Below are 25717 nucleotides of genomic sequence, written 5' to 3' on the forward strand. Positions count from 1 at the left end.
AAATAGAACATGTATAGGCTACAAGTAGAAATTATTTATCTACAGGAAAAATTTGCTTATTTATTTAGGCATTTATTATGAGACTGAGTGAAATGAGACTGTGAAAAGTCTATCTACTTTAAATTTATTCAAAATTTTAAATTATTTTTTGCTTTAAAAAATTCACTAATTACAACACCAGGAAGAAAGTCAGCCATGACTAAGGAAAACATCAGATCTGTTGCTGCCTATTTTAACAAAGCAATGACCCTTGGAGGGCTGTCAAAAGTGGCTACAATAAAACATAGAAATTAAAGCTATTCCATATCAGATATTTTGCTTTCCAACCACAAGGGAAAGAAATCTAGACTTTGAGTTATTGTGTATACTCTAAAACATTCACATCACTCTCTTCTTTTTAATCTGTAATGGGCTTTCAAAAAGTTAACCCAGTATTTACACAAATATTTACGCCAAAAAAATAAGTTTTTTTTAATATAAAATATTCAATGAGCCAGATTACAGGAATGCTTTAGGTATAATTCTTTTTATTTTCATGCAAAATAAAGGCACACTTAATAACACCCTTTCAATTTTGACTTACAGAATTTAAATTCAACCCCTTATAACAATGACTTAATATCTAATGTTACATTCATGTTCAGAATGCACAAAGTACAGCAACAAATGCAGCAAACCTCAAAACAAGGTGCTACAAAGTTGCTTCTACATCAAAAGACAGACAAGTGTCTGATAGAGTAATTTAATTTAACATACTTTTACAGACATACAGCTAACCTAAAGAAAGACAGACAGATTTAGGAAAGCAGCTACATCTGCAGAGGAAGAAAACAGCATGTTACAGACAGTCAATTATACATAGAACATTTGACAAACACCACAGAAAACAAACTTTGGCATCATTTACCAGGGTACAAAACCTTGCACAAATCTTTTGGCAAGTGAAGTGCATAAGTAAGGTTTGGGGCCCAAGCAGATTGTTAATTCTAAAATTAAGTATCTGAAAATATAAGCATAGTCTAATACAATTACATAAATTAAAAAAATAAAAAATAAGAAACTTGGAATTACATTTCCATTTTAGTAATATGGATATCCTTGATTCACATTCTGAAACTGGGGCTTTTAAAAGAAAAGGGTGCATTAGACAAACAAAAATAAATAAATATTTAGACATTATGATATGAGCTGCTCCCATATCATTTCATTGAAAGCTGAGAGACTGACCATTATTTTCGACTGAAAGGAATACCCATTCTATCAATTTTCTGCCCTGGTCAGGTTATTAGCCAGACACTACCTATCATATAGTATTCTGCCTGTGTCAGCTGCTGAGACAGGAACTAAAAAGCAGAAGGAATTCCCTGCATGCATTATGTGTACTGTTAGCAAAAGAGTGAGGTGTGCCCCAGTCCATCTGAGGCACAGCAAGTTGCATAACATCATTACCACTTTGCAGGGTCTGCCGTCCTCCAGCCAACACTCCACTAGGCAACATCCCTGTGGGAGTCAGGCCCTTGAGTGTCAGCACGCTTTCACTCTCCTCCCTATAGCAAAGAGATATAACAGGTATCAGAGACTTCCAACAAGTTCTTAGTTTAAAAGAGGAGATGGGGCCCAGAGGTAGGCCATGTATATAATTTATGACATTCATTGTTATTACCATATTTTCCTCAATTCCAAGATAAGACATTGTTCCATATTTTAAATATTTCAGTATAAGAGGGTATGCCTTACAACTGAGGCATATGTTGTTTTTTCTGAAAAGATTTATTAAATATATGATGAGATTCATCATCAATGAGAATCATACAATTGAGAAAATATGGTATTTCTATGCTGTAAATTTCAAATGTCTGAGATAACCAGTTTTGCAAATAAATTTAAAAAAAAATTTTTTATTAACATAGGGGTACAGGTCTGTGATTCATCAGTCTTACACAATTCACAGCACTCACCATAGTACTTACCCTCCACAATGTCCATCACCCAGCCACCCCATCACTCCCACCCCCCTCCACTCCAGCAACCCTCAGTTTGTTTCCTGAGATTAAGAGTCTCTCATAGTTTGTGTCCCTCTCTGGTTTCGTCTTGTTTCATTTTTCCCTCCCCTTCCCCCATGATCCTCTATCTTGTTTCTCAAATTCCTCATATCAGTGAGATCATATGATAATTGTCTTTCTCTGATTGACTTATTTCGCTTAGCATAATACCCTCTAGTTCCATCCATGTCGTTGCAAATGGCAAGATTCCATTTTTTGATGGCTGCATAATATTCCAGTATGTGTGTGTGTGTGTGTGTGTGTGTGCGCGCGTGCGTGCACACGTGTGTGTACATACCACATCTTCTTTATCTCTTCATCTGTTGATGGACATCTAGGCTCTTTCCATAGTTAGGCTATTGTGGACATTACTGCTATAAACACTGGGGTGCATGTGACCCTTCTGAACACTACATTTGTATCTTTGGAGTAAATACCCAGTAGTGCGATTTGCAAACAAATTTTTAAGGAATGACTCATTTATGTGTGCCTTTAAACCTAGTCTTCCTGAATTAACCCTAAGAAGATAATTTGTGGCTCCAACAAAAGGAACATCCTATATGGACGAGCAAGTTCATTAGGAATACTCTAAAAGGTACCTTCTCCTTCTTATCCTGCTCTAATTTTCAAGGTGTAGAACTAGTACGTTCATCACAGAAGGGTAACACATCCTAAAAGTGAGCAATAATAATCACAAGGGTCAAAGACCCTAGTTTTTTTTTTTAACTTTATAGAATCATTTATTATCTTGGACTTATGGTGTTATTAAAATGCTGACCATATTTTCTCAGTCCTCTTCTTCACTTCAGATCTGAATTTTTCCAAAGTTATTACATGTCCATCATCTTTTAAAACTTCATCTTCATTCAAAAGACCCAGGGTTTTTAGGCCTTCTTTGTACTGCACAAATGATATAGTGCCTTTATTTGAAGTGTCCATCATCTCAAACACAGACACAATGTTAGAGTGATCCATAAAGAAAGGAAAAGCCACGCCTGTTATTTTGGCAATTCTCAGTTGTTCCAATAGAGATATTAAATACTCTCTTGGCTTTTCTGGCCGGGAAAAGAGCAGGGCCCTGGTGAGATAGTTCAGCAACTCCATAATCTGATGTTTTTCCAAATAATTCTTGGCCTCCAGCTCCCTGTTGCTGCCCACCTGCCAAAGACCCTAGTTTTAAAGGGACTTGTGTTCCCTTCTTCAATATGTAAATGTACAACTAACTTCTTTATAGGAAGAATGCTACTAAATTGCTTTTAGGTGTCAAACAGGACACTGCTTACAGCAAAGTACAATAAAAGAATTTCTGTAAAGCAAATAGTCAGGAAAATATATCATTACCTGAGAACAGAGAAGACCCTTGCCATCTTGCCAATTGCTCGAATTTTGTTTCTTATGATTTCTTTCCGGGCTGCAGCTGAACCTACTTTCAATGGAATAAATAGAAAAAAAGACTCAAGTTTAGGGCATCCACACTTGCACCATTCTATTAACCTATACCACGCTCATCTTAACCAACACCAAACTCTCTGCCACCAGAAAGCCTCTCACTCCTTCAATGTTTAGCTCGGCCCTGGTCTAATACTGGGGTCTGATACAGACACAAATGAAAAGTAATCCACAAACATTATGACTCTCACACTACTGCTAATCATTAAAATAGCAATGGGAAAGAAACTAGAACCCAACTTGTATCACAAACCAGAGGACCCAAAAAAAAAAAATGCTAAGAATCCTATAGTCTTTGTTTAATTCTCATGAGGGCCTACGCATGCAGACTAACAAACAAGAATTGGTAATAACTCTGTATAGGCCTCTGTTTAACTATTATAAAAGCCTCTGACATGCAGGCTGGAAATATCCCATCTTACTATGACAGAGTAAGTTCTTTATTCTAAGTGGGTTTAAAAACAATGGTATGAAATAACTACTGTGCAGACGACGCTGAAATAAGGACGATACCAGCATATCAACAATACCACACATCTTAATCTCACGGACTAAATGTCCTCAAGGTCATGCAAATATATACAAGCTCTTACATCCCTAGGTGAGTATGACACAAGGAGAGTGAACAATGAAAAAGATTCCCTAAAAAGCACAGCTAAAGGATCACTCATGTTTCTCTCTAAAGGGTTAGCTGTACTGCCTATCACTGATACAGAAGAGAATATATCAAAATAACTTGATCTTCAGCTGAAGAAAAACTCAAAGTTGTATCTTCCTTCCCTTGGCTTCCAGAAAGAACAACAATCTCAGTCCTGTTATATATAGCAACCAGAATCACTCTGGACCCAAGAGTGTGGTTCCTTAGAGCTGTGCTTCAGCATGATGAAAACACATATAGAAGCACCATGGTTGAGGAGAAAGTTAAGGAAAGGCTAAAGAGACTAGACTAAAAGGGGCCATGGATATACAGAGATCTGAACAACCATAAGTCTTCTGGGCTACAACATCTCATTTAAAATTCAAGCAGCCCCCAAACACTATATAATTAAAAACTAAGATGATGACTGGACCTTACTGCAAGGAAACAGAAAAGAAATCCAATTTCAAAGACAAAAACAAAAGACATATTTTAGAGAAAATAGGTTCCAGGACTATGTTTATGATGCTCTAAAGAGTAATATTATGAGCACTGAAGCTACAGCTTTTGCAAGTTCAAAACTGCGTAGGTACTACGGTACTACACAGCTATTTTTAAGATGCCAAAAATAATTACTAAAAGTCTCAGAATCATAAAACATTAGAATTTGAAGAGACATTAGGAATATTGCAAAGTATAATCTCATTTTAGAGACAAAGAAACTAAGTTTATTAACTGTTTTGTCCAAGGACATAAGGTAAGTCTGATTTCTTTGAATGAATTAAGATAAACATTGTTTTAAAATTGACAGAATTTTAAAAACAGCTAGACTGGGGGAGAGGAGGATGGGGATGGGAGAGGATGGCTGCAATGAGGTACATTTGTATTTTCAGCCTTAATTTATTTATCTGTAAAACTGAATAATATGTAAACTATACTGATTTCAAATTTTAAAAAATCACTGGAATATAAAAACACTATACAAGTCAGGATTTTAAATCAGTCTACAAACACATCATGCATAATATTAAAGTAAATGTCCACAGTAAAATTACTCTGGGGAATAAGACAGACAATCAAACACCCCTAATCATGCAGGGAAAAGTACAAAACATTACAAATAAGCAAAAGAATGAAGTTTTAAAACAAGAGGAATGAAAAAGAGGGAAAAATATTTCCATGCACAGAAAGACAGAAATCTTGGAATATGACTTCTAAAAACATCAAATTCTATCTCAGATAGCACTTACACTAAATTTGCACAAGGCCCAAAAGGACTCTGCATAAATGGTACTCAATGAATGTGCTAACTTACATGGACATGAGGATAACTTATGAAGTCATATTTCAAAACAATATTACTCTGTCTGGTCTGTACCTTTTTTATTGCCATATATGAGCCGTTCTTCAGATGGAGAGTCCAGAAAAAAGGAAGTGAATGATGGAGAAAAGGTGGTTGAGACAAATAAAAAGATAGAGATTTAACTTGGCAGTGGTACTGAAGAATGAATGTAGAAAGAAAGGGAGAAAAATGAAGGCCCTCATATTCGAAATTTGAAAAATGTAGTACTGTAGGATCTGGTGAATAAAAGAGGGATGCCACTAGGTAGAACTCTAAAGGAAAGATTTCTTAAAAGATATGTGTTCAGAAGAAATTATGGACAGAATGACTATAATATTTGATGGAAGTAGACAAATTAGGGACAGAAAAAAAACACGTGAAAACACATAAGACTGATAAAAGACTGTGCAAACAACAATCGCACATTTATATTGATACCCCTAAGGAAATGTGTCACCCATGGGAGTATGTTAAGTGAAGGGTAATGACACAAATGATATACAAACTCATGTGGTTCTTCAAGGACACCAACACTGGCAAAATCTATAGTATACACAGAGAAATGTAGGTAACTTTATCAACTACCTCAGTGGAAAATCTTACCCACTTCGAATAACGGAAAGGCTAAGCCTCCCACACTCCATAAATAACAAGAACACATAATTTCTTGAATCTGAATGTAGAACTTTTGCACATACTCAGGATCAACAGTATGTGCTTTCTGTTCCCAATCCAATCTGGGAGCTTGAGGGACATCTTTTTGCAGAAATAGCAACAGATTGTTTCAAAGCAAGTAACAGTTCTAAGAGTAGGCAGCAGAAATGTTTCATTTGAGCTTTCCATATCTTCCATTCTAATGCAGAGATACATGATTCCATTATAGGAAATGCAAAGTTTTAGTTTAGTAAAACTGTAAAACATGTGGATTATGTATTTCCTTTACCAAACTCAAGACAAAAGATAAATATCTGAAAGAAATAGTATGCATTCTAAATATCACAGAAATCAGCGTTCAGAAATTCTCTTTAATGATTAAATACCTCTAAAAGGAATGCTACTTGCACTTACACATGCAATGTTTACGCAAATTTTTGCCTTTAAAAATAACTCCACATATACATTAAACAATGCAGAATACCAAAGATTATCACTTAAGAAGAAAGTATTATTCCTTTACCCAGTGTCAGCCCTAAATATGCAAAAACTATCTTTCCTTCCTCCCACTGGGATAGCTCCATTCCTGCTCTCTCCCTTTCCCCACAGAGAAGCTAAACTTTTATTCGGCCTCCACAGCAATCCCCATGCCACCAAGTTTTCTTTCTAAGTCAGATTTCTCCCCATGCCCAGCTCATCAGATGGTTCTACTGCTGAGTAGGAAAAGGAAAAGGAGAGGACAAAAGGCATGCTATCGTGGTGAAAGGAAAGGAGAAAAGAGGTACAGAGTTAAGGGAAAGAAGTACGGGAATGTGATTAAGGAAGGGAAATAAACCCAGTTCCAGTAGCTCTTTTCCCTATCCCATCCTAGTATCTATCCTAATCTCCTCCCATTTCCTCCATTCCTCAATTGTCTCCCCAAACCATTCTCATTCCTCCATACAAACTCCCAGATTCATATTCTTAAAATTTTCTTGGAGTCTTTACTCCTAATACTTGGTATGGAAAGGTGAAGAAATGAGGAGTAATTATACCTGCTATGTTGGCAGTGAAGGGAGATCTATTTCATTCAAAGCTGGAACTCAGTGTATTTTCATGTAGAAACACTGTCACAAATGACAGCTTACCAATTTTTAAAATTATTTCCTTTCTATTCCTTCAATCCATGGATGAGAAAGAAGATCCTGGGAAGTTAAGTAACTTCTCCAAGATTACACAGCTAGCATAATGGTAATGCCAGGATAGCTAGACCATTGATCCTTTTCACTAAACTATACCACTTCTTTAATGATCAAACTTAATTCATCTCTGGAGTGCAAGAGTGATATAACAAGTGGATAAATAAGCATAATTTATAACTGAGAGGAAAATGTTGATTAGATACATAAATCTCATTTGGAATATAATAAAATTTTATACGTATTCCTGGTTGAATCCCAAAAATGATTGTCTATCCTCATATAAATCATAAGTATCTACACCAACCATAATAGACTTAACAAGGAAATTTTTTTTATAGGAAGAGGACTAAAGCATTACCTATCATCACTCCTATTTAAAATACTACTAAAAAAACACTATTAATATTGATACAAATTTGTTAAAAATAAAAAGAGATAAAGGTAAAATGTAGAAAAATAAATAACAAGCCTTATGCAAATGACATTTTTAAAAGGAAAACAAAATAAAAATTACCATAGGAAATAATTCTGCTGATCCAAGTTGTCATGAGATAAACCCACTAATACATTATACCTTATACACAAAAAATATGTTAAGACATACCAGATGTAATAAGGATAAAAAATACTATAGTATTAATTTAACTTAATAAAGGATTTTTTTCAGAGAAAAAGTATGTGATTTTAAATGGAATACTGTACATTAAATATATTAAATGCAGTAATTATAGTAAATGAACTAATTATATAGAGCAAGAGATTTGATCTTAGTTTAGAAAACTAAACAAAACTTCCTAGATGCAGGTATGGATTTAATGAGATACCAATTAAAACGGCTACTTGATATTTCACAGAATTTGACATATAACAGAAAACTTTATCTGAAAAAATTAGTGAGCTATGAACCAAAAATTATTTCAGTCATTATATCAATACCTGTAAGATTATGAAGTAGGTACTATTATCTTCATTTTGAAGATAAAAAAACTGAGACTCAGAGAAGCGAAGTAATTTGCCTGAGGTCATATAGCCACTATGAGAAACTAGAATCTGAACCCAGACCTAGTCTAACAAGACAAAAAGGGAAAAGGTAGCAGAATAGGGAAAAAAATACTTAATTGTAACTACTTAAAAATTTTATGTAAAAGACAAATATAATGAAATATGGTAGAGCTAAAACTTCTACACAAACAAAAGAATTAAAATTAAAAAAATGAATATTACTCATTAAAACCTATTATCCAAACCAAAAACGAATGCATATAATTTATTTCAGTTAACAAAACTATAAATCAGAGTAAAAAGCACATCTCTGCTTGCCACCAACAGATGGCAATAGCAGACACTTGTACAGTCACTTTGTACTTTTAACAAATGGGCTTACAAAAGTGTTTAAGAATTAAACCTGTTTGTAAGCAAAGAAACTTCTAAATAGTTTTTACTCAGCTTGTACTAAGTAGTCAAATGAGATATACAGTTTATACACTTGAAAAAATAGACAGTAATTTTTTTTTAATTAAAAATCATTAGAAAATCAAGGAAATGTAAATTAAACCAAGTGTAATTCACTAGTATGTAGCCACCAAGCAAAATAAGTAAAAATGACCAAAACCCAATGAGGTGGGCCTGTGGAGAAAGAGGTCTATGGATTCATTGCTAAAAGTATTTCATATTGGTCCAATTCTGCAAAGTAACCTGGCAGTGCATAGTTAAAATAACGAAGCTAAAACATACATTTAATTCTGTAATTCTCTTCAAGAAATTTATCCCAAGAAAAAAACTACTGTACAAACATATGTACTGCATGCTATTCATAATAAGGATAACAAAGCAATCCAAATGCCAAACAACATGAGATTAACTATGAAAATTATGGTAAATTATTTAGAAATATGTAGCTATTAAGTTGTACCAATATGTAGACCATGTTTAATAAAGTATTTAAATTTAAAAGTTTTAAATTAAAAAAAGTTTTAAATAAAAATTTCAAGACATAAAAATAAAAGGAATTTTGTTTTTATGGTATTAAATTATACTATGATTGTACATCAGTACATAGGCTGGTTAGCTTACATAAGAACAAACAGCCATATCTAACCTTGTTTCTATGGAAAAGATGCTTCTGAAAATCAAACTAAACCAATAGGTGGTCTCTTAGAACACAACCACTCATAAGTTGGCAACAGCTTACTTTACTTAGTTTTGGGGAAAAAAGAGTGACAATAACATTGCCGGTTCAGGTATGTTTCTGATGCACTAAGACTGTACCAATAAAACAAAAAGCATTTTTATCCTCCCTCTAAGCAGTGTCCATATTCATGAAGAACCACATTCTTTAGTACTTTCAATTTTCCTTTCCTTCTGTTCTTCCAAATTTCCCTCTTCCCAAAATTCATCTTCCCCATACCAATAGAAAAAAAGTAAAATCGCTAAAAAAAAATCTTAAAATAAACAGCATCTGAAAAAGTGTCTTGACACTTATCAAATGGCACAGTCATTTGAGAACAATGACTACATTTTGCAAAAGAGTGTGTACTGAAGCTGGGCAGTTAAAAGATACCATTTCACAATGAAAAATAGTAAAATGAATAATCATACCATCAAACTGGTCTTCACCTTCAGTCATTAGTTCATCATCAGAGCAAATACTCAGAACATTTACCAACATTTCTGTCACTATTCAAAAATGAAAAAAGAACAGTTACACGTTAGTGGACCAAATTCAACTGTCTATATGTACCAACACCAATTATTCATATAATGGTCAAATGATTTTTAACCCAAGAAGAAATACATTCTGATAGCAAGAATGAAGAAACTAAAAAATACCAAGGTTTGAGGCACCTAGGTGGCTTAGGTAGGTTAAGTGTCCAACTCTTTGTTTCAGCTCAGGTCATGGTCTCAAGAGTCTTGAGCCTGAGCCTGGAGTTGGGCTCCGAGCTCAGCACAGAGTCCGCTTGGGATTCTTCTTCTGTCTCCCTCTCTGCCCTTCCCTCTGGGCACACTTGCTCGCTCTCTCTCAAATAAATAAATAAAATCTTAAAAAAAAATACTAAGGTTTTCAAAATGAAAGAAATTCAGTGGTTTACAAGTCTGAGAGAGATTCTGTACAGAGTAAGTTTTCAGGTCTCAGAAAAAAAAAAAATGAAGCCCCCCCCCAAAGATGAATAACATCTAAATGTATACATTTAAATTCTTCATTTATAGATACAGTATTTCCTTACAGAGTAAGAAAAAACACATAGCAGTTTCACTGTTTCAAAAAAGTCCCAGAATTTGTTTTTTTTTAAGAGAGAGAGAGAGGGTGAGTGGAGAGGGGCAGAGGGAGAAGGAGAGAGAGAATCCTAAGCAGGCTCCACCCAGTGCAGAGCCGGATATAAGGTTCAGATCTCACAACCCTGGGATCATGACCTAGCTGAAATCAAAAGTCAGATGCTTAACTAACTGAGCCACCCAGGAGCCCCCAGGATTCAATTTTTTAAAAACTTACTCTAGCAGGTCCCTTAAAACTTAATTCTTAAGATTACCAATAACTAATCACCTGAACCCATGGTTCTTTCTTAGGCTTACTCCTTTACCATTCTACGTATTTTCCCTTTCTCTTTTCCCTTAGTTTGCAAGGTTCTACTCTTTTGGTCTTCCTACATTTCAGACTATTTCCCCCCTAAATTCAGATATTCTCAAGACTCTCTCTGCACAATCTCCTGTGGTTTTATATGCTCAATCTCTTGGCAATTCCATCTCTAACTATACAGTTTCAAGTATCACCTTTGTGAAGATGATTCCAAAGTCTCTATCACCAGTATTGACCTTTCCTTCAGCCTCCGGATTTCCCTGATGGTTTTACTGCCAGCCATTTTAAACAATTTTATATTGCATTTATATTTATATAAATGTAGGGTGATGTTTTGTTTACTCTTGTACCTCAGAATCTAGTACAGCGATTGGAACACAACAGGCATCCAATAAATATTTGACAAATGAATAATTTAGAAAAGGTATAAGCAAGTTTCAATTAATAAATAAAAATGCCTATCAAATATTAGCCGCTGGATGTCCTAATGATACCTAGAAATGAACACATCCAAAGCAAAATTCAATACTGCTATTATTCCTCCTATAAATGTATTAATAGCATACCACATGCCAGGCACTGTGCTAAAGCTCTGGGAATCAGATATAAAAGGTCCAGTCTCTACCCTCCATAAGTTTACTAACTACTAAAGGAGATATACATATGCATACACATACCACAGTAAAGTGACAAGCCCAATGCTGTAAATATGCAGAGTTATACAAAAAGACCTGCAGGGGAAAGGAAGGCTTCTGGTAGAGGAATCATGCAACAGGACTTTGTCAGGTGGAGACGGCAGATAAGGCATTCTAATCATAAGTTAGAAAAAGTATGAAGTAGTCATTATAGGTCAATGGAACAGAACTAAGAGTCCAGAAATAAAACATCACATTTAAGGCCAACTGATTTTCGACAAGGGTGCCAAACAACTCAGTGTGGGAAAGAACAGTCTTTTCAACAAATGGTGCTGGGACAACTGAATATTTACATGCAAAATAATGATGTTGGACCCCCCCACTATACACCATATACAAAAATTAACTCAAAATGGATCAAAGACCAGAGCGCCTGGGTGGCTTAGTAGGTTAAGCGTCCGACTCTTCATTTCAGATTAGCTCAGGTCAGGATCTCAGGGTTGTGAGACTGAGCCCCACATCGGGCTCTGCACTGGGTGTGGAGTCTGCTTGGGCTTCTCTCTCTCCCTCTCCATCTGCCCCTCACCCCCAGTTCCCCACCACTGTCTCTCTCTTCCTCAAAAACAACAACAAAAAACATGATCCAAGTCCTACATGTAAAAGCTAAAACTATAAAAGTCTTAGAAGATATCATAGAGGAAAATCATTAGTTTGGATTAGGCAACGGGTTTCTTAAACACAACCCCCAAAACACAAGCAACAACAAAAAATAAACAGGAATTCATCAAAATTTAAAACTCTTGTGCTTCAAAGAACACCATCTAGAAAGTGAAAAGACAACTCAAAGAACAGGAGAAAGTATTTATAAATGATATATCTCTTAAGGAACTTGCATCTAGAATATACAAGGAACTTTTACAACTCACTAAAAAAAGAAAACCATTTTAAAAATGAACACAAGACTTAAATGAACGTTTCTTCAAAGAAGATAAGCAAATGGCCTATAATATACTTCAAGGTTATGCTAATCAAACAGTATGGTACTGGCACAAAAAAGACACACAGACCAATGAAACAGCATAGAAAGCCCAGGAATAAACCCATGCTTATACTGTCAATCTATAACAAGGAGACAAGAACATATAATAGAGAAGACTGTCTCTTCAATAAATGATGTTGGGCAAACTGGATAGCTACATGCAAAAAAGTAACTGGACCTTTTTCTTATACCATACACAAAAATAAACTCAAAATGGATTAAAGACCCAAAAGTAAGACCTAAAACCATAAAACTCAAAGAAAATAGGCAGCAAATTCTTAAGGTCTTAGCAATATTTTTCTGGTTCTCTCCTCAGGCAACAGAAACAAAAGCAAAAATAAACAATTGGGACTGTATCAAACTAAAAAGCTTTTACACAGTGAAGGAAACCAACAACAAAATGAAAAGGCAACCTACTGAATAAGAGAAGATATTTGCAAATGATACATCTAATGAGGGGTTAAAATCCAAAATATGTAAAGAACTCATACAACTCAACATCAAAAAACCCAAACAATACCATTAAAAATGGGCAGAGGGCTTGAATAATTATTTTTTCAAAGGAGACATACAGATGGCCAACAGACACATGAAAAGATGTTCAACATTACTAACCATCAGGGAAATGCAAATCAAAACCACGAGATACTACCTCACAATAGTCAGAAAGGCTTGTATCAACAAGATAAGAGACAAGTATTGGCGAAAATGTAGAGAAAAGGGAACTCTCACGCACTACTGGTAGGAATGCAAATTAGTATAGCCACTACGGAAAACAGTATGGAGGTTCCTCAAAAAATTAAAAACAGAAATACCAGGGACACCTGGGTGGCTCAGTTGGTTAAGCGTCTGCCTTCGGCTCAATTCATGATCCCAGAGTCCTGGGATCAAGTTCCACATCGGGCTCCTTGCTCAGTGAGGAGCCTGCTTCTCCCTTTCCCTCTGCCTGCCACTCTGCCTACTTGTGCTCTCTCTCCGTCAAATAAATAAATAAAATCTTTAAAAATAAATAAATATAAATAAACAAAAAAGAGAAATACCATATGATCCAGTAATTCTAATTCTGAGGACTTACCTGAAGAAAACAAAAACACTAATTTAAAAAAGTATATGCACTCCTATGTTTATTGCAGCATTATTTAAAGTACCAAGATATGAAAACAACATAAGTGTCCACTGATAGATGAATGGATAAAGAAGATGTAGTATGTATACACAGTGAAATGTTACTCAGCCATAAAAAAGGAATGAAATCTTGCCATTTGTAACAACATGGATGGATGTAGGGGATATCATGCTAACTGAAATAAGTCAGACAAAAAAAGACAAATACCATGTTATTTCACTTATATGTAGAATCTAAAAAACAAAACAAACAAAAAACAGGAATAGACTCATAAATACAGAGAACAAACTCATGGCTGGCAGAGAGGCGATGGGGGATAGGCAAAATAGGTAAAAGGGATTAAGAGGTACAAACTGACAGTTATAAAAGAAAATAAGTCACAGGGATGAAAAGTACAGCATAGAGAATATAGTCAATAATATTATAATAGCTGCGGTGCCTGGGTGGCTTGTATCAACAAGATAAGAGACAAGCCTGCCTTTGGCTCAGGGCATGATCTCAGGGTCCTGGGATCGAGAGCCACATCAGGCTCCTGGCTCAGCGGGGAGCCTACTTCTCCCTCTCCCTCTGCCTCTCCCCCTGCTCATGCTCTCTCTCTCTCTCTCCCCCTGTATCTCTGTGTCTCAAATGAATAAATAAAATCTTTAAAAAAAATAATAACAATATTGTAATAGCTTTGTATGGTAACAGGTAGTTAATTATATTTATGGTAAGTTATATTTATTTATATTTATATATAAAAATATATTTATATTACATTCATAATGTATATAATTGTCAAATCACTATACTGCACACCTGAAACTAGTATAATATTGTATATCAACTATACCTCAATTAAAAAAATTTTTTGTAATGAACACAGGATTTAAATTAACATTTCTTCAAAGAAGATAAGCAAATGGCCAATAAGCACATAAAAATATACTCAATACCATTATTCATTAGGGAAATGCAAATCAAAACCATAATGAGATACAACTTCATATTCAATATGATGGCTATAATAAAAAAAACATAGTAATGAATGTTGGCAAGAATATGAAAAAAATGGAACCATTATACACTGCTGATGGGACTATAAAGCTGCTCTGAAAAACAGTTTGGCAGATCCTCAAAAGGTTAAACATAGAGTTACCATGTGACTCCCAGTTCTATACCTAAGAAAATAAACACATATGTTCATACAAAAACTTGTACATGAATGTTCATTGCAGCATTATTCATAATAGTTAAAAAGTGGAAGCAATCAAATGTCTTGCAGCTAATGAATGGATAAACAAAATGTGGTAAACAATATCACTCATCATCAGGGAAATGCAAATCAAATCCATACTGAGATGCAACCTACTGAATGGGAGAAGATATCTGCAAATGACATATCTGATAAAGGGCTAGTATCCAAAATATATAAAGAACTTACACAACTCAACACCCAAAATACCCCAAATAATCCAATTAAAAAATGGGCAGAAGACATAAACAGACATTTCTCCAAAGAAGACATGTAGATGGCCAACAGACACATGAAAAGATGCTCAACATCATTCATCATCAGGGAAATGCAAATCAAAACTACAGGATAAACTACCTCATAACTGTCAGAATAGCTAAAATAAAAAACACAAGAAACAACATGTGTTGGTGAGGATGCGAGAAAAAGGAACCCTCTTACACTGTTGGTGGGAATGTAAACTGGTGCAGCCACTGTGGACTCCTCAAAAAGTTAAAAATAGAACTACCCTACAATCTAGTAATCGCACTATTTACCCCCAAAATGCAAAAACACTAATACAAAGGGATACATGCACCCCTATGTTTATAGCAACATTATTTACAACAGCCAAATTATGGAAGCAGCCCAAGTGTCCCTCAACAGATGAGTGGAAAATAACTATAAATACACACACAAACACACATACACACATATATATGTACAATGGAATATTATTCAGTCATTAAAAAAGAATGACATCTTGCCATTTGCAGCAACATGGATGGATCCAGAGACTATAATGCTAAGGGAAATAAGCCAGAGAAAGAAAAATAATATATGATCTCACCCGTATGTGGAGTTTAAGAAAACAAAACAAATGAACAAAGGAAAAAAAAAAGAGAGAGAAAAACCAAAACATAGGCTTTCTTTTTTTTTAAAGATTTTATTTATTTATTTGACAGAGAGAGAGAGAGAGAGAAGCAGGCTCCCCACTGAGTAGGGAGCCTGACGTGGGGCTCGATCCCAGGACCCCAGGATCAAGATCTGAGCCAAAGGCAGACGCTCAACCAACTGAGCCACCCAGGCACCCCAAAACACAGACTCTTAACTATAGAAAACAAACTAATGGTTACCAGACAGAAGGTGGCTGGGGGGATGGGTAAAACAGGTGAAGGGGATTAAGAGTACACTTATCCTGATAAGCACTGAATACTATATGAAATTGCTGAATCACTACATTGTACATCTGAAACTAATGTAACACTGTATATTAACTACACTGGAATTAAAATAAGCTTTTCTTTACCCTCCCTACCCAAAATAAAATTTTTTTAAAAAGTGGTATATCCATACGATAGAATATTATTTGGTCACAAAAAGGAATGAAGTACTAATTCATGCTACAACATGGATAAACCTTGAAAACATTATAGAAAGATGCTAGTCACAAAAGATCACAAATTATATGATTCCAATTATATGAAATGTCCAGATTATGCAAATCTATGGAGGTAGAAAATAGATTAATGGTTGCCTAGGGCCAGCAAGGAGAGACAGGAGGAAATGGGGAGTAACTGCTAATGGACACAGGGTTTCTTGGGGAGGATAATGAAAATGTTTCAAAAACGACTATAATGATCATCGCACAACTCCACGAATATACTAAAAACCAATGAATTGTAGGATTTAAACAGGTTAACTATATGGGATGTAAATTATATCTCAGTAAAACTTATGAAAAAATAAAGACAAAATATGAAGGCATGAAACTTAATTGAGCATAACATTTTCAAGGAATCGGTTATGCTGTGTTATGGTTAGAACACAGAGACTAAGATAAGAAGGAAAGAAATGAGGCTGAAGATAAAGTAGGGAAGGTCCAAAGACATTGTGTGGCAGTTAAGGTTTATCTTCAAAGATACCAGAAGTCATTTATGAATAATATACAGTAGCTTTTAAGCATATAGTACTTTTCATCCTCTGAAGGAAAGGCAAGAGAGTAATAGCATAGTAGCAGCCAAGGAAAGATAACAAATGGGGGAAATGTTATTTATCTTTAAAATAAAGATCAGATGGATTTGAACAATTTATAAAAGAACTTAGTAGAGAGAGTTTGAAGACAGAAGATCTAACAGATGAAGCAAGTTTCCTGAAAAAGTAGAAGCACAATGGAATCCAGAGTCAAGTTAGAAGCCTTGGATGGAAGGGTCACCTCCTCAACAAGACAAGAATTCAAGATGAATGCAGTTTATAAAGCAGGGGAACAGTAAACAGAGAAAGCTCCCACTAGCGGTATATGTTTCCTCTGAGAGTGAGGGAAGTGGCTACAAAAAGAATGTTTAAGAGAAAAAAAAATTAAATTGAGAATATATCCTAAGAGAAAAGGAAGAAGACTAGTGACACAAAGAATTTTTGGGTACTATCGAGAGCCCAGCCAATGCTAGCAATCAAAGGCTGTATAAATATCTCTAGGCAGTTCTCTACACCCTGGCTATGAGAATGGAGAAAATGGATGGTTGCATTTACTGGGGCTAAAATTTATAAGATAAATGAAATAGAAAAAAAAGAGAGAAAGGAGTTTGAAGGTGTGTTAAGAAGAGAGGTGAGGAGGGATCTGACTAATAAGAAAATGACATGGTCAAAGGCCAAGCAATCCCAATGAAGATCAAGAGCAGCTACAACTGGAGTGAGGGGTAGCTAAAATAACAGGTTTTCATCAGAGTGTTAATGGCAATATCGTCACCTGACTCAAAATATCCAAGTCATCTTCAACCATTCCCTCCCCTGCAACGTGCAATCTTGTTTGTCTTACTGATTTTACCTCTTTACTTCTCCCCTGCTCTCTATTTCTAATGCTACCAGGACTTCATTATATTTCCACTTGACTCTTGATGGAGCTTCATAACAGGTCTCCCAATTTCTAGTCTTTCTTCTAGTCCATTTCATCAATTTTTCTAAATGACTATCATGGTTATATTCTGTTTCAGTGGATTCCCACCATTTATCAAAGTTCCAAATTCTTTGTATTGTGATCAAGATCCTCATGATCTAGCCCTGACTTAAGTTTTCATTCTTTTTCTATTACTGTCCTTCATACATCTTAACTGTAAATCAATCTGAACCCCTCAACAACATTTGTTAATGGTCTTATGCTCTCTTACTTTCTGTCTCAGGCTTAGTAAGTTCTCTTACCTAGAATTCTCTTGCCCGTATCTACCAGCATAATTCCAATTCCACCATTCTTCAAGCCTTGGTTCAAATGCTACTTTGATCCCTCTGACAAATATAATCTACCCCTATTCTCAATTCTTATAAAACTATGTTTCTCTAGGACTACTCATTTAATATTACATTTTGTTATTATTTATGTATCTTAAGTCCTCTATTAATCTGCAAAGACCTATAGCTCACTTGTGTTTTTGTATCCTTAGTAACTTGAATAAAACAGACTTTCAAAAAAAAAAAATCTACTAAATGAATAAATCTTACATGTATGACCTTCTATGGAAGATCACACTATATTGGACCCTCTAGAACAGAGTTCTTAAACTGGGGCCAGTAAACCTGAGGGGGGTTACCAAATCACTTCAGATCTACAAGCATTGTGAAAATGTTACGTTTATGTACAAATGTACATATATTTGTACATGAAATTTTCTGGGGCAAAAGTCCATAACTTTCATCACATTCTCAAAAGGGTATGTGTTACAAATTAATAAAAGTTTTTGTGTAGTTACTTTAATAATAAGAGTTCTTACCTTTTAGAAAGTCATTCTAAAATATTTATAGCTACAAAAGAAATAGCTGAACTATGACCCAAAATAATTAAAGTCTGGGGTGGGGAGTAGTGGATGGAGATATAAATGACACAACATTGGCCATAATTTGATAACTGTTGAAGCTGAGTAATTGGTACACAGCAATTCATCATATTATTCACTCTGCCTTTGTGTATGTTGGAAATTTTCCAACACAGGATTTTTTTTTTTAAGAAATAAAAAGGCCCAGGGGCGCCTGGGTGGCTCAGTCAGTTAAGCATCTAACTCTTGATTTCAGCTCAGGTCATGATCTCAGGGTTATGAGATCCAGCCCCACAACAAGCTCCACACTGAGCAGTCTGCTTGAGGATTCTCTCCCCCTGCCCCTCCCCGAACTCGCGCACGTGCACCCTCGAGCGCACTCTTTCTCTCAAATAAATAAATCTTTAAAAAAAGCAAAGCCCCTAAAAGGTTAAAAAACCACAGATTTCATCTAACTTTAGGATTAAATCGGCCTCTAAGGAAGCCTCTGGCTTAGGTTAGTTGCTTCTCAGAGACTAGATCAGAGTCAAACTGGGTTTTTCAAAGTGGAACAAATGAGATGTCATTTGCTGCTATTCACAACAAAAGAAAATTTTCATTAGAATCAAATAGTTAGGCTATATAAACAGCCAACAGGTATTAAAATGGAAAAAATATGCAGAGTTTGAAAAAATCTTACTGTGCTCAACACTGGTTAGGATTCTTTCTATTTGCGTATAATGTTCAAATCTTCACATTTTTAGAAAGACATGAATAATTTGGAGAAGATCCACAGGAAAAAAACAACACTGGTCAAAAGGTTTGAATACTTCCTCATCTTATGATTTAGAGTGGCAAAAAAGAACAAAAGATTACTTAGTAGCAGACTTCAAATGTAGGAACGGATAGAAACCTACTGATTCTCCATCTTCACTTATGAGAGATCCAAAGAAACTAGATTAAATTTTGTCATCTCTCATAAGGAGCCAGACTACATGATTATTAAGTTCACTATTAGTTCTAAAATTCTATGATGTCCCGGTTTTTGATAGGGGTACTAGTTGAGAAAAGCTATTATCTCTATTTATTTCCTTGTTTAAACACTCATAGCACATCAGACCAGTAATACTGAAATATTTCCTTTTGAGAATCAAATTAGAATCTAAGAAATGTCCATTTTCCTCTTTATCATCCCCCTTTCTTTCCACCCCCACCCCACTTATATTACATTAAAATAGCTGAGTTGCAGTCTAGCCTGAAGGCAGGAGAATGAGCAAGATGAATTCTTAAATTCCCTTTAGCCCGATGATGCTATGATTGAACTATTTCTCATATACCAAAGATAGAAGGTTATAAGTGTAATGCATCCCTTGCACCTAAGCCCTTTACTGGCCCCCTTCTCAAATGCTAAAGTGGGTAATTCTATCTCCATATTAGCTTAATGTTGACCTACTGAGTAACTGATGAAGACCAAAGGCAACCTTCAAAAAATCTGTTTAACATACACAGTTTAAGTATTAACTCTGTATTTTAGAACCCAAAATTGCGTTGGCAGAAATAACATATCCCCAAGAGAAAGGAACATTTTGTAACACGGAAGAGGTGAGAAAAAATAGAGAGAAATATAGAACAAAATGTTTTACAATCATGTCTGTATTCTCATATTCTTATTTTCCACATATGGAAACTGAGGCATTACCTTGTGGAAAAATTAACACTAAAATGGAAAAGAAGAATGTGATGAAGTAAGAAAATCCTAAGAATCCTATACAACTAGGGAAAAAAATGAAATTTCTTAAATAGCATTTATGTTCTCTTAAAAAGCCTATTAAGTATATACTAATATATTATTATTGGAAATTATCAGAAAGCATTACCACTAAATTTGTATACATGTTTTTAATAGAGGAGAAGAAATATTAGGTTTAAACCTGAACTTCTCTTTATCATTTCTCTCAGAGTATAGAACCGCTATGACTAACATTGCCCAAAACTAGGGCTATTAAATTCTCTCATAAATTACTTTGACATCCCCCAATAGTGGCGTTAAAATGTGCAAAAGTGTCCATTCCAAAGCAAAGCTATCCCTCCATTCCTTCATAAAAGATTTAAGCTAAAGAAAAACAGAAAGAAAACCCAACAGCTGAAGACAACATCAAGCTATTTATAAGTCTTCTCCCAGTCCCCCAGACACCCTCACATGGGGGCTATAAACAGCTAACCAAAATATCTTTGAGGCTCTCGTAACCACACCCACTGACACAAGTAGAGCTGAACCCATAGTGAAACTAGACTTCAGTTTCCTTTAACAAGTATGTGCCTCCGATAATAAACTGGAGTAAATGTGACAGTAATAAAACATTAAAAAAAAAATAAGAATCATACCTTTTTCTCCAACAAATGGTAAAGACCATGTGAAGACATCCATAAAATTGGGCAACCAGTAAGGATGTGGAGAACAGTTAAACTGTCGAATATTCATCACATTATTTTCATACTTTAATACAGCAGCTGTAAGGTAAGTTTGAATGTGAATGTAACAATTTGTCTTTAGCTCCAAAACTCTAAAACACATAAAAGCAAAAAAACACTGTTTTAAAGGAGTGGGGAATCAAGGTGTGAGTTGAATGAGGACTAGTAAAGGGAGATAGGAACAAATTTTTAGTAATAACACATTTTTGTTTTTAACACACTTTTATGTAGAGCTTCGTCAGATCTATACTTATTAATGAAATTTCCAGATTTCTAGAATGTTTTACTTTATAATTCAATGACAAACATGCACTTTTACTATATCCAAAATTGTGAAAACTCAATTATTAGAGGAAACACAGAATGGCAATGAGCAATTTTCTAGGTTTAAAGTTCATACAAGTTGAAGGAATTTAAGAGGATCTTTTTCATTACAGGCAACCTGAAAAGGATAGCTGATGGTAATGAAGCAAAAAACAAAAAAACAAAACAAACCCAGAAAAAAAGCAGTTCCTCATGACTGTCTGAATGTATTTATTTCATTTAATATGGGAAATCAACTGAAACTACAACAAAGAAATATTTTATTTCATTTAGAAAAAATTCCATTAAAATACCAAAAAGAACATATTATAATCAAATAACCCAAAGGTAACAGACTCATCTCAATTTCAGGTATCTTTCTATTGTTTCAAAACATTAAAAAGAATAATATCTTAAATTAACTACATAGATTTCAGCCACTGGTTATATTATTTTCTAGAATAGTGGGTTAGATGGACTAGATTCCAATCTAAGCTCCAGCACATACTAGCTTTGCAATGCTTGGTAAATTATTTAACTAATCTGTTTCTCATTTATAAAATAGAACCATATAATATGTCCACCCTAACTACCTCAGAAGTTTGTTTTATGATCAGAGAATATATTCACATGAAGGTATATAAAAGTATAAAATGCTTTGTAGATATTATAATAATTATGTGGTTATTTTTTTCCATTTTAATGAAAGCATGAAAATGCAGATATTAAATTCCAAGACTTGGGATTCTGGCTTATACAAAGTCACAAGTAATATGCTTGTTTCCCTTATGGAATAAAAGTATTTTAAATTTGGCCTCAGAAATTAAGGAATGATATCAAGTTTTCAGCTTTAAAACAAAAGAGAGAGAGAATCTAGAAAATTGCCTTAGAGATGAAATGAAACATTACAAACATATCCATACCATGTAAGCACTCAAATCATTAACACTATGTACAGACTAATCACTACCAAGAGACATTTGATTTTGACAAGACAGATTCAATGGTTTGAGTTTCTTTTCTGAATACTCAGAAAAGTGATCCCTTAAAACCCCCTAAATCAAACTAACAGAGGACAACCAATAAGACAATCAACTGAGCACTGAACACTAGATCCTGTAATACTGACAAGGGGAGGTCATAGGTGAGGTATTAGAGCACTGGTAGGAGGTTAAATGTAGCACTCTATTCTGTTCTTAAGAACAGAGTCAAAACTTAGATACATTCTCCTCAAAAATGAAGCCACACATCATTAGGTAACTTCTCTAGAAGTTCTGAAATTTATAAACCAAACTATAATTTAAAAGAATATTTTAGCATTGGCATAATCCTTAAAGGCTGCACTGATACTAGCTTCTGAAGATGAGCAACTCAGTCAAGGTATGGTTTTTTTGGTAATTAATATAGTATTAAGTTTTTGTAACATACTCTGTATCAAAGTTATTTAGCATGCTACCATTTGATCTCAGGCAAATGTTTTAGTCTTTTAACCATCATCTCAAATAATTAAAAAAAAAAAAAAAAACTCTTCTGTTCCTCTTTTGAACTCCATGACCCATATTTAGCAATGACCTCATTATCTCTCTAATACTTTTAAAAGTCTTTAACCTTCTGTTCTTTCCTCCTGGCACATCTGCTCCAGTGACCCTGGAAACTATGGCACAGTAACTGAATTCCAGACATATCAAGACGGAATAGGAGATGGCTTCTTAATTTCCTCTTCTGAAAATGTGTGCTACGTAAACATACCCAAGCTCATCTTCAATTTCCTTGGCACACACTTAACTAAATTAAGATCCTTTGGCATTATCTGTCAATAAGCTATGTTCAAAGTTAAATGAAACCAAATTATTATAAACAGATCAAATCTGGACAGAAGGAAAGGGAATGGAAGCAGGTGGAACAGCAAGTAAAGAAACAAGATGTAAGAAAAAAGGAAGAAAGAACAGTAAAAAGAAAAGAAAGGGAGGAATATATCCCTGAAAGGAGGTCAGAGTGAACTGATCAAAGAAGGTTCAACTTTTAATCTTCAGGGGGCAATGATAAGACTGTGGAGGTAAAAGGAGGGAATAAGAAAGGGAATAAGAACCTAGATCAGTGAAGAAAAAACAAGAAACATGATAAACTAAATTAACTATACAGTGCCAATACACGAAATGGTCAAAGCAGCAGCAGCTTTATGCAAACAAGAAAACATTCTCTTGATTATAAGGGGAAAGATTTAAGAAAGGGGAGTTTGAGAAAATCATGTTTGGTTTCTTGACTTAATTCAGAATATTTTTCAGTAAGGTAGCTTCTATGACTGCCAAGTTGTAGAATGGTTACATATGATTTAAGTTTCACATTTTGGATTTTTATATTTTTATTTCTTGTTCTCTCCCCTCCCTTATATCTTACACTTTTTTATAATGAGATTTGGATAAATACAGTTTCAAACAATGCCTTTTTTCTATTATTTTAAAAAAAATAAGTCAATTAAAACGCTAAGTTGTTTAACAATTTTTTTTATCAACAACATCTTACCTTTATTATTGTAGACATCTAAGTAATTAGGTGCCGAAAAAATTGTTATTAATGAAGGGAACCCTGTAGTTTGACTTTTTCTGTACATTCTATAGCTGTAAAACAAATAGCTTAATATGCATCGTAAAGCATCAATCATGAGTTACTAAGTTTGATTTGTACATAAGGTGTTAATTTGGGTCAGGGAAACAGAATTCTTACCCTGCATCTTGAGCTTCATGAGCTCTAATAATCGATAACAAATTATTGTTTTGCAAAAATTCACACACTGCTGGATAGCTGTGGGGGGAAAAAAAGTAAATTAAGTAAAATAATGATTTTCTACACGAAACATATGCTATTTTAACAACTAAAATGTGTTTAATCTTGGATATTTTTCCTTACTTATAAAAATAAGAACATCCTCGAACTGTATTGTGACTAAAATGTTCCTGTGATTTTTCATTTCCAAAATCTTCAGAAGGATCGGACCATAACAAGTCACACATTGGTCCAAATGCAGGTGGCTCTTTGAATCTATCTAACTGTGAAAGAAAGAAAAGAAAGAAACAAAGAACAGAAATAACTTGTCAAAAAGTGAGAACAGAATGGACACAGGAAAGTGGTACCAACTTTGAATACTGTCCATACTACATTGTTCTGAATGGTTAGAAGATATTTCCTTAAAATATCAGTATATTAATTTTTACCATTACCTAATCTTGGCAGTAAAGAGGAGTTTAAAGCTTCTACTCTCTACCCAACAAAGTACTGTAAATAGGAATCAATCTTGGAACTACAATATATACTCACTCTCCTAATATCATCCAGTGTGTGTATTTCTGGTGAAAGTCCACCATGAACACAAAGAAATTGTTGATTTAAAAGTGCAGCAAGAGGCAGACTATCAAAAGCTTCCATACAAGCTTCATAGACTCTTTCTGAATATTTAATTTTACCTAGAAAAAGAAAAAATAATTGATAATCACATTACTAGTTTATCATTTTGAAGATAGATAGATACATAAATTGACTATTAAAACCAAGGCAAGAAAACTACAGACACAGAAAACAGCCAAGTGGTAGCCAGGGGTTGACAGTGGGTATGGGGGTGATTATAAAAAGACAGCAAGAAGGAATTTATGGGATGATGAAACTTTTCTGTATCATGACTGTGGCAGTTGGCAGTTCTATGCATTTGTCAAAACTCAGAACTAAACAGAGTGAATTTTACTGTATATAATTTTTATTTAAAAGGCAAGCATCTTGCCCTGTTAAAATCAATAAAATAGGCAATCTTATTGGTCTTATGAAGACAAAATATTTGCTGTCTCTAAATTTACTTTGGGTATGCAGCAGATCATAAAATATTACTTAAAGTAAGTAAGTCAAATCTCTAAAAACAGCTCAACCCTTTACCTTTATAGGCCAAGTAAAGCTAAACTAGAACTATACTTAAAGCTGTTTTAATACTTTATTTTATTCTAAGAGTCAGTGACTACTTTATTGTTACAGACAAGACTACTACATCATCATCACAACAAAACTCAAGGTCCACCCAATTAAGAAAAAAGAAAAGAAGATATCTTATTCATATGCTGGAAGAACAGAGGGGTTCCTCTGGTCTACAATGAATGCTTAAAATGGACAGTGAAGCATGAAGCCAAACTAACACAAGAGAGACAAAACTCCACCAAATCCAACTGTCATTTACTTTTAAGGAGATTATCATACACATCCCTTTGTTCGTTTGTATGTTTAAAATT

The 25717-nt window shown here is 34.5% G+C and overlaps 2 protein-coding genes across 9 annotated transcripts in view; both read right to left on the reverse strand.

Annotated features, from left to right (window-relative positions):
• The window catches only part of PPP3CB (protein phosphatase 3 catalytic subunit beta), a 53217-nt gene that overhangs the window by 7633 nt on the left and 19867 nt on the right, over positions 1–25717 (reverse strand). For 3 of the 8 annotated variants that reach the window (XM_027588652.2, XM_027588618.2, XM_035724115.1), the window contains exons 5-13: positions 24765–24910; positions 24357–24496; positions 24174–24251; positions 23973–24067; positions 21060–21185; positions 9904–9981; positions 5507–5533; positions 3384–3468; positions 1450–1547 (exon numbers count right to left, since the gene is read on the reverse strand). In XM_027588652.2, the coding sequence (XP_027444453.1) occupies positions 1450–1547; positions 3384–3468; positions 5507–5533; positions 9904–9981; positions 21060–21185; positions 23973–24067; positions 24174–24251; positions 24357–24496; positions 24765–24910 (873 nt within the window). The remainder of the gene's footprint in view (positions 1–1449; positions 1548–3383; positions 3469–5506; positions 5534–9903; positions 9982–21059; positions 21186–23972; positions 24068–24173; positions 24252–24356; positions 24497–24764; positions 24911–25717) is intronic. The other 5 variants (XM_027588663.2, XM_027588637.2, XM_027588672.2 and 2 more) reach the window with 3 other exon arrangements.
• LOC113923726 (EF-hand calcium-binding domain-containing protein 10-like) lies at positions 2389–3206 on the reverse strand (the record flags this gene model as incomplete). The annotated part of the gene is made up of 1 exon (XM_027596810.1): positions 2389–3206. A coding segment is annotated over one exon (399 nt), but the record flags the coding sequence as incomplete, so codon positions are not given.

This window comes from Zalophus californianus, chromosome 15 (assembly GCF_009762305.2).
Source record: "Zalophus californianus isolate mZalCal1 chromosome 15, mZalCal1.pri.v2, whole genome shotgun sequence".
Classification (NCBI taxonomy): Eukaryota; Metazoa; Chordata; class Mammalia; order Carnivora; family Otariidae; genus Zalophus; species Zalophus californianus.